The sequence below is a fragment of the Netta rufina genome (assembly GCF_964035555.1).
Source record: "Netta rufina genome assembly, chromosome: 1".
Lineage (NCBI taxonomy): Eukaryota > Metazoa > Chordata > Aves > Anseriformes > Anatidae > Netta > Netta rufina.
In genome coordinates, this window is record NC_140123.1 from 204,962,192 (window position 1) to 204,977,085 (window position 14,894).

Genomic DNA, 14,894 nt, shown 5'->3' on the forward strand with positions numbered 1-14,894 from the left:
TGAGACATTATTTATCCTGGTCCCTAGATTAGCAATTGTACTGTGACTTCTCCCGGCTCCTAGAAATTTCACAAGCCATTGGCTTATTTTCTCATTAAGTCTACGCAGTGGTTCATTAGTGCCATCTGTCAAGGTAGCCTCTTTGGCAAAGACTGCTCGCTGAAGCGATAGCTGCTCGTGCTGAACAAATTTAAAGGGCCTCCAATAACGTAGGTGTTGGGCTACAACGCTGGGGTTGTGCTGGTGCTGATTTGCTGAGATGTTAACATCCATAATCAACGTGAGTTTCACAGCTCAGCATCTCTGAGAGCAGGTCCTGCTTAACGCTGTGCACGTAAACCAGGAGGTTAAAAAAATACCGATGAAAGACGTTGAAAAGGTTGACTGCGAGCGTTTTTCAGTGTCTAGAGGTAGTACGTAACGTGTTTCTATTTATCAGTTTTGAGGGCTCTATTCATCATTCTTCGTAATGTGTAGTGCCTTAACAAGGCGATGGAGCACTGAAAGCAGCACTTGATTGAGGTCTTCTATTAAACTCTGTTCCCAGTTGCATCCCAAGCAGCTCCTAGATTCTATAAAGTGGAGTTTTATTTCATGAATCTCCTCTAAATCCATTTCTCTCCCTTCCTGGTATGTTACAGGATCAGCTGGAAGGAGTGCTGGATGAAGACACTGTGGCTGAGGGTCTCCACAAGCTGGGGCGCTCAGCCTCTGGTACTGAATACGTTTATCTGAATTTGACCCTTTCAGTAAGTATAAGCAAAGAACATCATTGTAAAGTGCTTTTCTGCTCAAAGATTTATTCCTTGTAACTACAAATAGTTGTCCTGGTAAAATAATATTAATAAAATAAATAAATACATCAGATTTTTGGTCTCTACCTGTTAATGTTGTCTCATGTATGTGGGACTTTTGACAAGACACAGGGTGGCTCCTGCAGACAGCTGCTCTATCACTGCTGGTTTTTTTCACTTTATAGCAGTAGTAAGATTTTTCCATACCAAATCTTTAGGTTTGGGTATCTTCCTGCTTTAGTCAGCTAGGGGAAAAAAAGAGGAACATGCTAAACATCTAAGAATGCTGCATTCAGTGTCTTCTGGTCAGAAAGTTAAAACAGTTGTGTCTTCTTAAATAGTTCTTGCTGCAGGGCTCTTTTCCTGGAGCCCTGATTTTCTGGCATTTTTCCTGTCTCCAGCTATCGCTCATGGTTGTGTTTTCAAGTCTTTTGACATCATTTGCATTCATGGCTGGTCTACAGGTCTAACATAACTTTCAGCATATGTCATCCAGCTCTGACAGATCCAGCTGGAGGGACCTTGTGGCACCTCTTCAACGTTTCTATATCATGCATCTCCCAGGAGATCTGGGAGAGCAGGGTGAGGTATTACAGCAAGTTATTAAAGTCTCTTTGCATTATTTTTCCAGGGTCGTGAGTTGAGTGACATTAACATTCTCTCCAGATACGTTCACCTACAGAAGTTGGAACTTTCATATAATAAAATTAATGGTATGTAGTAGATACAGTAGTAAACTCTTGAGTTGTGAAATCATTTAAGATGAGGAACTCGGCGTACCATGCAGGCTTAATATCACAAAGCCTGGTCTACGATTTAATGGGATAACTACTCTGGCTCTACAGACTGAGGCAATGGCTAGATCTTCTTGAGAATGATGCACGGACTGTTCAGACAGCTGCACCAGCATATGCTGATCAGCAGGAACATGGATACTGTTGTCCAGTTTATTATCCAAAACTGAAATGCAAGCAAGCATGTCAATACAAGATTAAGGTTGGGAACATGGAAATGTCATAATATGTAAAATTATGGCTGGTACAGTTTTGCAAGCCCTGAGCTTTCCTTCCCAAAAGTTTTCCATTAATGGCAAAATTGTACTCTGAGTTTAGAAAAGTAGCTAGTGGAGACTGCAGTTAAATCCATCCTTTTCTACTCCTTTCCTCTCCCTTGTACCTCCAACTCTTTTTATTTATTTATTTATTTTAATTTAACTTGATAAGGAATGAGCTGTGGTGGCAGCCTGTTAAGTTATTCCTTTCAAGTTCATTTTGCTTGAGGTGTGCGAGTCTGGTCATAGCAGCACTTCTGTAAGGCATCACATCTCCGTGCTCATTTTATTAACAGTTTGTCTGTGAGGGGTAGGTCTGAATTGAGCAGGGATTTTTCCTAACAACTAGTTGTTTAGTCTTCAGTAGTGACTCAAATACTTTTCTCCTGTAATTAATAAGTTAGAATGCAGATAGTATCTGTGTCACTTTATAAAGAACTAGAGTATACAACTAAATAGACAAATCAGTTTACATAATGGAAATTTAATGTAGGGTTTGAGTGTTTATTCTTCATGTTTTAGTAACCATCTTTCTTCTAGTACAGGGTAATGATATACCTCACTTCTGCATTTCAAACACTGCTTTCTAAATGTGTAATCACAAGTTGATTTCTGATTGCTTTTTGCCATAATTATCGCATCTTGACATGATGATCTCTGCATTTACCCATGCATTCATGTAAAGGATTTGGCATTTGTTTTGTTCTTAGATCTTTCTTGTATCAGTCAGATGCCTTACTTACTACAACTGAATGCTTCCAACAATGACTTGACCACATATTTTGGTTTTAAGCCACCAAAAAATCTCAAGGTAAGTTGTAAAAACTAAAATAAAAAAATATGCTATAGGTTTAAATTCAAAATGTTTTTTTAAATCAAACTTAGATGTTGTATTTGGATATGTGGAAAAGCCAAGTTGTAACCTTTCTTTTTTTTTTCTTCATTGTTTCTTTCTTTGACATTTTAGTACCTTTTCCAAATGTTTAGGTATTTTCATTATTTATTTTTTTCTTGTTATTTATTATTATTTTTATTTCAGTCTTTTTTCTATTTTCTTTCACATTCTGAATCCCAGCATGCTCTGGGAAGGTGCATTGTGCAGCTGACTGTTCTAGGCAGGGCTACTCTTAGCCAGAGTTTTTTCCTTGCTTGCCAAATTCATCAGACTTCTAGTGGGATCAGTTCCTGCCTTTCAAACTGACTGGTGCCAATTGCTAACGTGAAACATGTACTTAAAGTGTAGCTTTATGCTATTCTTCCCCTCGCTGTTGTTTTTTTGTAGCCCACTTTGGTTTATAAAGAGCAGGGTGTTATTTTGAAATACAGCCTTTGTATATTTCTGTCTTCTCCATCATTTTTTAATATGTACACATAACTGCAGGACCATTAATAGTAATGTTTTTGAAAGATAGCACAGTTTTGGAAATTCCCAAAATTTGAATTCTCTGTGTCAGAAAAAAAAGCCTTTCTGTTTACTTTCCAACATTAATATTAATGTTCCTCTTACTTCCACACCCTTGATCACAAGTCTAATGTGACAGCCATTTAGTTTCACAAGACAGCTGTAAGTGCTGAAGAAAAAAAGTTACTTTCTGTCTCCTTTTCTCCTCAGGAGGTAGATTTTTCATACAATCAAATACCTAAAATGCAGGATTTGTCAGCCTACCAGGCACTTACCAAACTCTTGCTGGACTGTATCCTTTGTGTAAATTTGAGTGTAAGAAAAGTTGCTTGCTTGTTTTATTGAACAACTTTTTGCTTCAAATAGATACCTGTGTTCTTTGTATTTTTTTTTCTTTATGTCAAGCGTGTCTTGAGAAGTGACTTTAAACATGAGGATGAAACTGATCTCGATTTCCTTGAGCATGCATGGTGTTAAAGGTGCTCGTGTATATATGTAAGGTCTTAACTTGCCAAAAGAACACAGAAAACCCTCTGCTTTGGTGGGTCATGTAAAACTGAGAATGTGACGTGTCACACCGTCTTTGCACAGCAGAGATAATAAATAATCCCAGTATTTTTTTATATAAGAAAGGTTAATAGTAAATCAGCTTGGAACACTAAGCTCCCTTAAATGAGAAAGGTGCATGTTGTTTGATTTTAGACACAGGTAATTACTGAAGGCCTAAGGAGGCTTGGTGGAGGACAAGGCTGTTTAACAACAGTGAAGAGAATCTAGGTGAGAGGAAACTTGAGTTTCTTGCACACAGAGGGATGGTGCTGTGCTGCACACCTTCCACACAGTCACCACAAGACCTATTTTTTGGGGTTAGAAGTGCTGTTCTGACAAAAATCAGAAAAGCACGAACGTGCAGATGAAGTTTCTTCATCGCCTCTTTTTCTAAGGCTGTCCACAGTGCTCTTAGTCTGCCTGCCTTTAGATTTCCTATGCTTTTCTGCAGCTTCACGTTGATGTGCTGCCTTACTTACAATTGCTTCCTGAAGGCTTGTGACCCTTCTCTCTTTGCTTCATAAATTGCATCTTGATTTTCTGCTCTCTGAAAAGGAGAAGACAGCAGGCTGTTGCGTTTTTTTTTTGTCTCTTGTTCTTGAAGTAGCCCATTACCAAACGATATTAATATAATGTCTTTTTCATGTAGGAGCAGATAAAGCATTTGCAGGGTGTCCAGGTTACATTATTCACACGCTTTAAAAGGTGTGCAGGTGACGTGATTCTTGTCAGGAAATGGCACTGAGACACTATTCCTTTGCAATTCTAATTTTCTGTCTCGGAGCAAAAAGCATATGACAAAATGAAAAAGGAGAAAAGGATCAGAGATTTGTATTGTGAATCGGAATCCGTATTTCTTCACTTGGTTTGAATGCAGCAGTGTGCTGCCTTCAATTTCTTCATTTGCACCGATGCCAATGTAATGGGGAGAAAAACTGTTTCACGCATACAATTGCAATGGGACCCTCTGAAACAGACCAAAAAAAAAAGTGCAGAATTTAGGACAGTAAAGTGGCACTGTTCCTAACCCATGTCAAGCGCTCCTCACGGAAGACATGGCAGACAAAACAAGCTGTTCTTTGTAATCCATAAATAAAAAAATAAATATCATGCACTAGTGGCAATGTTTGGCATGTATTTCCTCATTTACAGTAACTAAGCATTTCTTACCATATTTAAATTAATTACAATGCAGATGGTAAGGTCATTGCAACTTTCTTTCTGACAGGTGCTCGTACAAGCACACCTGACAAGATTATAAATGAGTTTTCAAGGAGGTAGCTGCCCATACCAGAGAGGGAGACAGCTTGGGCAATAATAGCTTACAAGGCATTATAGCGGGCTGTTAGAAGAATAAAACTGATTATATTCGTTCTTAGTGCCGGGCAATTTGCTGCCTCATATTGATGCTTGTGGCTTAAAGCTCTTTGTCTCAAAACAGGCCGGTGCTTGTGTTTACTGGCAGTACATGATTTGTTGATCTCATTCATACTGACCCAAATTCATTGCTCACCCAATTTTTTCCTCCTCAGTTGAAAGAGGAGCAGTCCCATTCTGCATGCAGATCGATGAATATCTGTCAACTATCAACGCCTGTGGATGGCTTTGGTTTCTTTCCTAAATGTCGGAGACAGCCTGGAGTGAGGTCCTTTGAAAAGATAAATCTGTGCTTACCAGCTCATTTCTCCACCTCTCCTTTCCCATCTTAGCTTGCGAGTGTGGAACATAGAGGAAGAGTATAATTAAGTTCCCATGTAAGAAGACAGTTAGGAAAAAAAAAGAGTTAGGTCACAGTTATTAAAGAGGATTATATTGGCCCTGACTAAGCTTACATTTCATTTAGATTTCCGATATCATTCAGACTGAAGGAAGAAAATCCAGATAACTTGTCCACTGCCTGATAAGAAACATGAATGAGAACTCGTCCCTTTTGCAGGCAGAGTTCATTATCTCAAGTCAATTAAAAATGTTTTCTTCTGTGATTGCCTAAAGGCATTTCTCTGTCCCCTGCATGCTCTGGCTATTTTTCTCAGTTATATTTCTTGTTGTTTTTATATAACTAGTTCAGTTTTGGACTTTTACAATAGGAGTACAGTTCTTTTTGCCTAACTTCAGTCACCAAACAATTAAGTGCCTGATTTGAGTTGTCTGAGTTCAGCGGAGAAGGATGTACAGCTGCCTCTGCAGTTCATCCTGTTCTAAGAGCAATCCGAGATTGTTGTCAAAGGAAATATGTTTTTTTGTTTCTGTTTTTTGCTTGTTTGTTTGCTTTTGTGTGTTTTGTTTTTTTAAGGAATTTGAAAAATTAAAGCTGACCATGTTAAAGGTGACTTTGAGAGGAACCCTACTGACCTTTACTACTGCTTTTGTTAATTTTGTTAATATTCTATTGTTAATTTAGAACACATTTTCCCCTTTCAGTACAGGCAGCCAGTGTAGCACCCGTGTAACTTAGCATGAAATAGCCCAACCAGGTACAAGCATCCCTTATTACTTGGATAATTTGTGTATGATGGTTGGATGTCAAGGTGAGTTTGGAGCCATACTGAGCTAAGTAGTCTGCAAACTTAAAAAAGCCAAGCCCTCCTCTGATGGCTCACCCATGTATTCTACAGCTGGCTTACAAGGACTGGTGCCCAGTTGAAGGGTCAAAGGTGTAAGGCCCTTTTGTCTTACCTGCACATGAGCATCTGATGAGAAGACCGGTGATTTGCAGTGTGGCTTCACAAGATGCTGACAGAAGTTCCTTCCCCCATTATGCCAGGCTGTGCTACAAACCAGGTCACAGAAACTGAGCTGGAAGACCCACCAAAAAGGAGGGGAGGATATTTCTGGCTGGATCAGTGAAGTCACTTACCCTGCAGCCCCACGGGAAGCTGTGTCATGCAGGCAAGGAGGCAGCATGCTTCAGAGTAGGGCCGGGTGTGAGCAGCTGGGATCTGAAACGTTTTAGCATGAAGCATTCGATGTCCAGCTCCCCATACCGTGAACTTCAGCCCCACTGTCTAACCAGCTGCTAACTTATGTGAAGATTTTTGCATCCAGTTCTTTTCCTTGAATCCCAAACCCTCTGTATAGTTAACAACATAGCGGAGATAAAAGGACTGGAGAAGTGTCATAGCCTGACTCATCTTAGTTTGTCACACAACAGACTCACTGCAATCGGTGGCCTGGAGAATTTACCTCTCAAAATACTCAATCTGGTAAGAAAATATTTCTTGTTGTTTTCCTGTCAGTCTTCTATCAATATATTAATGCCTTAATAAATGTGAAGGTAATAACATAACAAATTTTGAAAGATGTGTAATGTAGGACACACTTTTTTTTTTGTTAATACAGAATTAAGGGATGTTATGGGTTAGGATGGAGCACTGAGGGTCATCTGATATCTAGGGTGCATCTGTTGACATACAACATTTCTAGGGTGTATTTCTAGATTTTTAGTGGCAGTTACCTCATCTGGCTTCAGATTTTTTTTAGTGTAGACCATGGCATTTGAGCTCATTCTCTGCCACCTCATAAGTCAGTGGAGAGAAACGGACACTTAGGGTACTCCACTATTCTGATCCAACTGCTGACATCAACATTAACACAAGATGCATCAGGCCTTGGAAGTGGCTGTTTCTCTCAGTTATGAAGATTGCTGAGGATAACTAGCCCAGTACAGATGTCTATTTATCAATGCCTACACTTGTTTGTGTGCATCTTGCTCTTTTACAGGCCTTGGGAAGGCATTTATCAGTGTTCCTTAGTTCCATGTTAGTAAAACATCCCTAATAATACCAACCCTTTCTTCTAAATCATTTCAAGTGACTTTATAGGAAGGGCTATCAGTATAGAGGTTGCAGAGTACTACAGGCAAGAACTATTTTTAATGCTGTTGAGTTGCCATAAAAATACAAGTCTACATCTCAATAGGTTTTACTTTATAACAGTAATTTAAAAATTTTTAAGTGGAGTTTGAAGCTGAGGGTGAAAAAGCTATACATAGAAATACGTTCATATTTGCTACATTAGTGTTAAGCACCTACATAAATATTTTAGGTAAAGTGAATGAATCTCTTATTCAAGAATAGAAATGTTCCTTTTCAGTCCTTTTAAAATTTTAAAGATTTTTTTTCTGTGCTGTAGTAATTGGTGTAGAAGGGCATAAGTAAAGGCTGTGCCCATCAATGCCCGATTGTCCCTTGTAGTTCTTACCACTTCGATATTCTGTAAAGCTATTCGCATTTAAAAGTGGGCAGTAGTATGTTTTAAATAATACATTCCAAAAGTGTTCAGCAGCATATTTTTAATACTTTTATATTTCAGCTTCATAATGACTTCAGTGGGAATAAAACTGATTTATTTTATTTTTGATGGATAAGATTAACTCAGATTGGCAAAATCTTGCCTGAAAGTTCTGAAATGAAGAGTATAAGAATCTAAGCTGCCGGGAAGATCTGTTCTCTAAATACTTCCTTCAGTAGAACTAAAGGAACCCACTTAACCATTGTGCTCCTTGATTTCCTCATCTGTTAACAGGCCTAATAATAATTCTGTTAGTAATGGTTATCTGCTTTGTAAAATGCTTTGGAGATCGTGTTAACAGCTAAGGCTTATTAATATGAACATGTTCTTCAGTTTTGGTTCTTACATGCTGATATGATTATTTATCCAACTGCTTGTCTTTTTTAATTAGCAAAGTAGATAGTCATGTGGAAATTATGTAAATAGACAGATTTTAGCATAGCGTTTTCTTTTACTAATTAGAATAAGATGCAGTTCCTCTTTTTCATGGGAGCAGTCATCCCCCTCTCCTCCCATTGATTCAGCTTTCCTTTCTATTTTCCCTTGAGGTTTCTAGGTTGAAAAAGTAGTAAAGGTCTGAAGTTTGGAAGAAAGACTTCAGAAACTGTAAATACTGCCTAGCTATACCAAAAAGCCTCTATTCTGCTTGTGTTTGCAAAAAATAACAAGTGCAGCTTTAATGAACTGGACTCTTAGGAATTTTATGCTTAGCAAAACAGGATCTCCGCACAAATCCCTTTTGTTCACAAAATTTTGTGTACCTCTTGCATAGCATTTTGCAACTAGAGCTCTGAGCTGTATCTTATTAAAGAGGTCTAACGAAGTACAGGAAGGGAAGAGAAAGCTTCCATGCTATTAATAACCTAATTAAACATTTAAAAGTCAGGAAAAATGTCAAGGACAGACAACTGGATTAACATTAGAGTCAGCTGGCTTATTTATTTCAATAGTTCCTAAATATTTATTAATAGAATATGAGGCTTTGAAGCTTTCAGCACAAGGTGATGCTGATGGAAAAATATAAAACTTGCAAGGTTATTCGGAGAGAATCATGTTGAGAGGCCATCTGGGTACATGTGGCCAATGGGACAAAGATGAGTACAGAACCTAGCATGCTATAACTATTTGGAGTTCATAGCAGGAACGAGTAAATGATTTGTGAGGCCCTGAGAAATGAAGCCATCTGGTGTCCAGTGATTAATGTAGGCCTTCTATCTTGTACCTTCTTTGGAAGGAATGTAAAACAATAATAGTCAGTTATGAATTCTCAAAGGCTTGGTCATTTCTCTTGTTAGAGTCTAGATGAACTTGCAGTAGAGATGGTGTTTTTCTGGAATATTTCTGTGCATGCCATCACCAAAAGAAAATAGTCTGCCTTCATTTATTATGTGTTAATGAACTTGTGTATCCTAGAGGTATTTTATAGAGTGCCTGCAGTCCAAAGAAGACTACTGTATTGTTCTACCTTCATATTTTCATTATTTATTCTTTAATCATAAGTGTAAATATAACCATCATTACAGAGGGAAATTGTATGCATGTATGTATATGTATTCTATATTTTTATGTGCATATCTATTTCCTAAATTTTGAGTTTGATATTGGCAAGAGTATCCTTTAGCCAGCGTCAGCTTTAAATGAATGCTCAAGCTCTTTTTATTGATGTTGTCTCTTGCTGTTTGTTATTCAAGGTAAGTTGAAGGTAAGTTAGTCCGAAGATAGTTGATTCCTTTTTCCTTGAGCAGAATGGAAAGCTGTAGTATGTCATCTCAAGATGAAGATGGGGCTAATGCACATAAGACCTGCTTGTAATGGGATTCTCCATAATAAACAAACTCATTTCTTCCTCAGAAATGTTGTTTCCGATCTGTAGAACTTTATCAGAATCCACATTCTTTCCTTTATTCTTAGAGCTCTAACCTGCTCGAGAAGATAACTGGGTTGGACAGCTTGAAAGCTCTACGGAAGCTGGACCTTTCTAACAATAAAATAACCAGTCTAGAAGGCTTGGAGGAGCATGATCTGCTAGAGGTGATCGATCTAGAGAATAACCAGGTAACAATCTTATTACTGGTCTCAACTTTTTCTGAGAATGCATCCCTTTTTCTTTTTTTTCCCTAAAACCTTATCCCTTGAAGACTTAAAGAAAAAATCTTACGCTGCAAGCCATGAATATTAGGAAAGGTGACATTTTTTCCTTTGGTGTTTCACTCCAGCACTGTTTAACGTGTTGATTTATAGTGTATTCCTCAGGCCTTATTTAATATCTCTAGACGGGATTATCTTTATGTAAGTAGCACTTCGGTAATATTTAGAGCTCACATATGTAAAGAACTAACAGTACTCCCTTGAGTGGATATGATAGGGATGAGTATGTGGCTTTTTCAGCTTGATTATTCTTGAGGATCTTTACTTACATCACAGCTTTTCTACTGCCAGGCCTCAGGAGAGTATGCTAATATCTCTCAGCCCAATTTTATGACCACAGATTCTTCTGAGCTCTCAGCTGGAAAGTTTCTGTAAGGCGGAACGGTGTGTACTCTATTATAAAAGTGGCTTTTGTTATGCAGCAGAGTTTTCACTGGAATTACAATGACACAATCCAACTCATTTGTATTTGAGTTTTGAAACCCCAGCCATATGCACCTAATCCTTTTGATACTGAGCTTCCAGAGTCTCTCACTGAAAAGACTGTCAATTCATGAATCATTTTGACATCAAAGAAAGATCTGCATGAGGGAAAAAAAATCGAAGAAAATAAGAAATAACAATATAAACCAGGAATTGAACATTTTCTGTCATTTTTCCCCATTTGCAAGATAAGTTTACAGGAGTTAATACAATACGCTCTGAATTCTTTTTCTCGCAGTGCGTTCAGGTTGACATTTAAAGGCACATCGATGTTTAAAATTGCACAAGACAGGAAACTAACTAATGGCGTGGTTGTTATTAGCATTAATAACACCACTTCCATCACCTCTTATAGTTTCCACCGTTCCTTACGGCACGCCAAAGCTATTAATTTTGCCTCATCAAATTTTACCTCTGTTAATGATGTTATTGAAACCGTTTAATGAGTCACAATTTTTGAGCATTTCTTTCTGCAGAATAATTTAAAGAGAATATTGGCACAATTGCTTAAGCCTCAATTTTCATCTGTCTGAAATAGCTGCATTAAGCCTGTCATTGGAACTCATTGTTCCCGTGTAAAGTTAGGTTGCTCTGCCCGCGTCAGCGGTGGGAGTAAGATGCCAGCTACTTGGTGTCTCTGGAGAGCTGGGTGGATGTGGTATTCTGCAGGTCAGAAGGGCCTGGGAGCAAACACAGGACAGAACGCTCAAATTTTTCTTTTCTCCTGCATGCACAAGGTAGAATTGTCCCTCAGCCTGGCACCATCCCACCTGCTGTCTGTGCTGGGCCAATGTGCTGTTTATTTTTCCTTTTTAGCTGCTAGTAAGGGGCAAGATGCCTGTCATCTAGGCAGTGCTATGTATGCTGTGACCCACCAAAAATACCCAAAACACAAAAGTTCTAGGACTAAAACTACATTGCTAAAGCAAACGCAGTCTCAGTGATGAATTAAAAATGTCTGAATTCAAAAAGTGTATGTTTTTTGACCCATAAAGAGAGAAGCTAAATGTTACTGCGGGTCCTGATATAAAAGGTTTATTGAACTCTGTTGGAGCTTTTTGTGTAGGGAAGTAATTTTCAGAGTTGTAATAATCTGAATTGTTTCAGCTCACCACCATCCAGAATGATCTCAAGTGCTTGATTTCTTTCAAAAATGGGCACAACGGATTTATCTGCAGAATGTATCTCTCACATATCTATTCGGTGATTTTCAAGTATGGACTGTTAGTGTTCAATGACTTTACTAGGAAATCCACCCAAATGACACTTAACCTGGTCAAAATTGTTCAGCAACAGGCTTGTTATCTCAAAAATAATATTGTCTAGGCTATCGTTAAGGTTTATGTTCCTAGACACCTTACATAAGCTGACTAGAAGTTAGGGGTGGTTCAGTCTTTCAAACAGGCACCTTTACAAGGCAATTCATCCCAGCCTAGCATGGATCAGATGATCTCTGGAACTGGCTCTCTCCACTGATTATAAAATCATGTTAAGTGGCTGATCTGGGCTACCTTACAGGTGGCTAAAACGAAGCAACATGACCCATTTTGATCCATTTTGTTTCAATTGCTAGCCGTACAACTATTCACTCAGGGTCTGGTATGAATGCCTCTAGTCTGACTTTGCTTCGGGCACTCAAACTTCAATTAACACACAACTTCTAATAACTCACTGAAGTGGCTGAGTGCAGATATTCTTTGTGCACGAGTCCTTAAGTGGGATGCATTACTCTCTGGACGTAAATAGAGGCAAGGACAACTCTGCTGATGCTTTTCAGTTAAGTGCTGAAAGTTAGGTGGGATGAACTGGAGCTCCCGTGAAAAGAAACTCTTCTTAGAAGGAATTTTTTGCGCTAGTCATGAAGTGCAAATATAACCGCAGAACTGCCTCACTTAAGCACATCAGCCACATAAAAGCTAAATGTGTTATGGCTTGACATTTGAAAGAACTGGAAAAACACAGGTGGTTCGAAATTACTGTCTGTAATATTGCTTCTGCAGCTAACATCCGAGTTGTCTGCCTTTTGTGACTCCAAGTGCCTTATTGAAGGCAGTTAACATGTATACCCATTTTGTGAGTATAATGATATTTTTTTTTATTTCCAGATTTTAAGAACGAGAATCAGAAAACTTCTTTTTTTTTTTTCTTTTTTTTTCCCCCCCGTAGTTATTGTGGATTCTGTTGCTGCTAATTTATGCTCTGTTTCTGTCACTAATTAGATTGCTGAACTGGGTGAACTTGAATATATTCAAGATCTGCCTTTCCTCCGAGTTTTAAATCTTTTAAAAAATCCTGTACAGGTAAGAAAGGAGTAAAGACAAAGAAAAAAACATGAATCTAGAGCTGGTCTTTTGTATCCCACCATAATCCATTTAGCTTCCTTTTGTGTCTCTGAGAGTGATCAGGACATCTAGGAATGGGTATATGAAACAAGGCAAGAATGAAGGATGCTTCCCCTGGCACGGTTACCCACCTTTTTTGGGGAACTTCCTCAACAAATGCTGCATATGTATCATGTTTAATATCCATGCAGTAAATCCATGAATTTGATTAATCCTGCTTGTGAATCCATTTATACTTTTGTATTCATATTATGCAATTATTTTTATATTTCTTATTATTTTAATTATTATTGTTTGGTAAGAGAACCCTCTTTCATTTGCTTTGAAGGTACGGACTTGTTAGTGGGAAAAGCTCAAAGGAACTTAAGAGTAACCATTTTAAAATCATGTGTCTCTGGAATCTATATCAGCTTTTCTTCTTTAGGATTTACGCAGTTCTCTTTTATTGCTCCCATGTTACTCTTCAACCAATGAATCAAACATCCATTTTATCAATGACAGTGACATTTACACAACATCAGAAATACTGACTACTAATTTGTCCTGAATAGCCAAAGATGATTCTGTCCTGACTTCTGTAATTTCTAAATTGTCTGAACTTACGGTGGGTTGACCTCAGTTGGCTGCCAGGTGCCCACCAAGCTGCCCTTTCACTCTCCCTCCTCAGCAAGATGGGAATAAAATAAGATGAAAAAGCTCATGGGTCAATATAAGGACAGGGAGATCATTCACCAATTATGATCATGGGCAAAACAAATGTGACTTGGGGAAGATTAACTTATTGCCATTTAAAAAAAATAAAAATGAGTAAGATACTAAGGAAAAAAAGAGAAAACATCTCCTCTCTGCCTTCTTTCCTGGTTTGACTTCACTCCTGACTCTTCTTTCTCCTCCTCCTACTGAGGAATAGGGAACGGGGGCTTGTGGTTAGTTCATAACATTTTGTCTCTGCTGCTCCTTCGTCCTCTCAGTTTTTGCCCACTCCAGCATGGTGTCCTTCCCATGGGATGCAGTCTTTCATAAACTGCTCCAGCATGGCTCCTTTCCATGGGATGCAGTCCTTCAGGAACAGACTGCTCCAGCAAGGGTCCTGCGTGGAACATAGTTCCTTCCAGGAATTTGCTCCAGCACGGGCTCTCCACGAGATGCAGGCCTTTCAGGACACGTAACCTGCTGCACTGTGGGGTCCCCCATGGGCTTCAGTGTGGGTTTCTGCTCCATGCAGTCCTCCACGGGCTGCTGGGAACCTCTACTCCACTCTTCCCCTTCCTTCTTCACTGACCTTGGTGTCTGCAGAGTTTTCTCTCATTTCTCTCTAATAGCTGCTGCACAGTGTTCCTTATCCTTTCCTTAAATATGTTGGCACAGAGGCGTTTCTAGAGCGGGTTCGGTGTTGGCCAGCTCCATTTTGGAGCCAGCTGGAACACTGCCCTGGTCTCTTCTCACAGAAGCCACTCCTGCAGCCCCCTCGCTACCAAAACCTCACCATAAACCCAATACATCTCACCCCTTGCCTCCATGAAATGTGTATTTAAGAATTATTATTAAAATATGTATTCATCACACAATCTTCACAAACCTCACTCAGAGATACTTCCTGTGTCAGAAGAAAAATGTTAAGGGTTTAACTTCTCCTTCCTGTAACTGCCAGGTTTATGTTGACTTTCTTGAGAATGATCCGTTGTGGTGCACGATGAAATTAGCAGGAAAAAAATGCCTGAAACAGGCTGTCCTGGGCCTCCTCCACAGTCTGAAACCCTTTTTCTGTTTAGGCGACCTCCTCCGAAGCAGATTCTCGTCCCATTCCTTTAAATTACTATTTTAGTAATGTACAC

General features: G+C 38.9%; 1 protein-coding gene across 1 annotated transcript in view; it reads left to right on the forward strand.

Moving 5' to 3' along the window:
* LRGUK (leucine rich repeats and guanylate kinase domain containing) overlaps nucleotides 1–14,894 on the forward strand; it is a gene marked incomplete at both ends in the record, with an annotated part of 49,126 nt that overhangs the window by 665 nt on the left and 33,567 nt on the right. Inside the window, 7 exons of the mRNA XM_084306394.1 lie at nucleotides 642–749; nucleotides 1,426–1,507; nucleotides 2,556–2,656; nucleotides 3,458–3,539; nucleotides 6,875–6,999; nucleotides 9,998–10,141; nucleotides 12,937–13,017. Coding sequence (XP_084162520.1) covers nucleotides 642–749; nucleotides 1,426–1,507; nucleotides 2,556–2,656; nucleotides 3,458–3,539; nucleotides 6,875–6,999; nucleotides 9,998–10,141; nucleotides 12,937–13,017 — 723 coding nt within the window. The remainder of the gene's footprint in view (nucleotides 1–641; nucleotides 750–1,425; nucleotides 1,508–2,555; nucleotides 2,657–3,457; nucleotides 3,540–6,874; nucleotides 7,000–9,997; nucleotides 10,142–12,936; nucleotides 13,018–14,894) is intronic.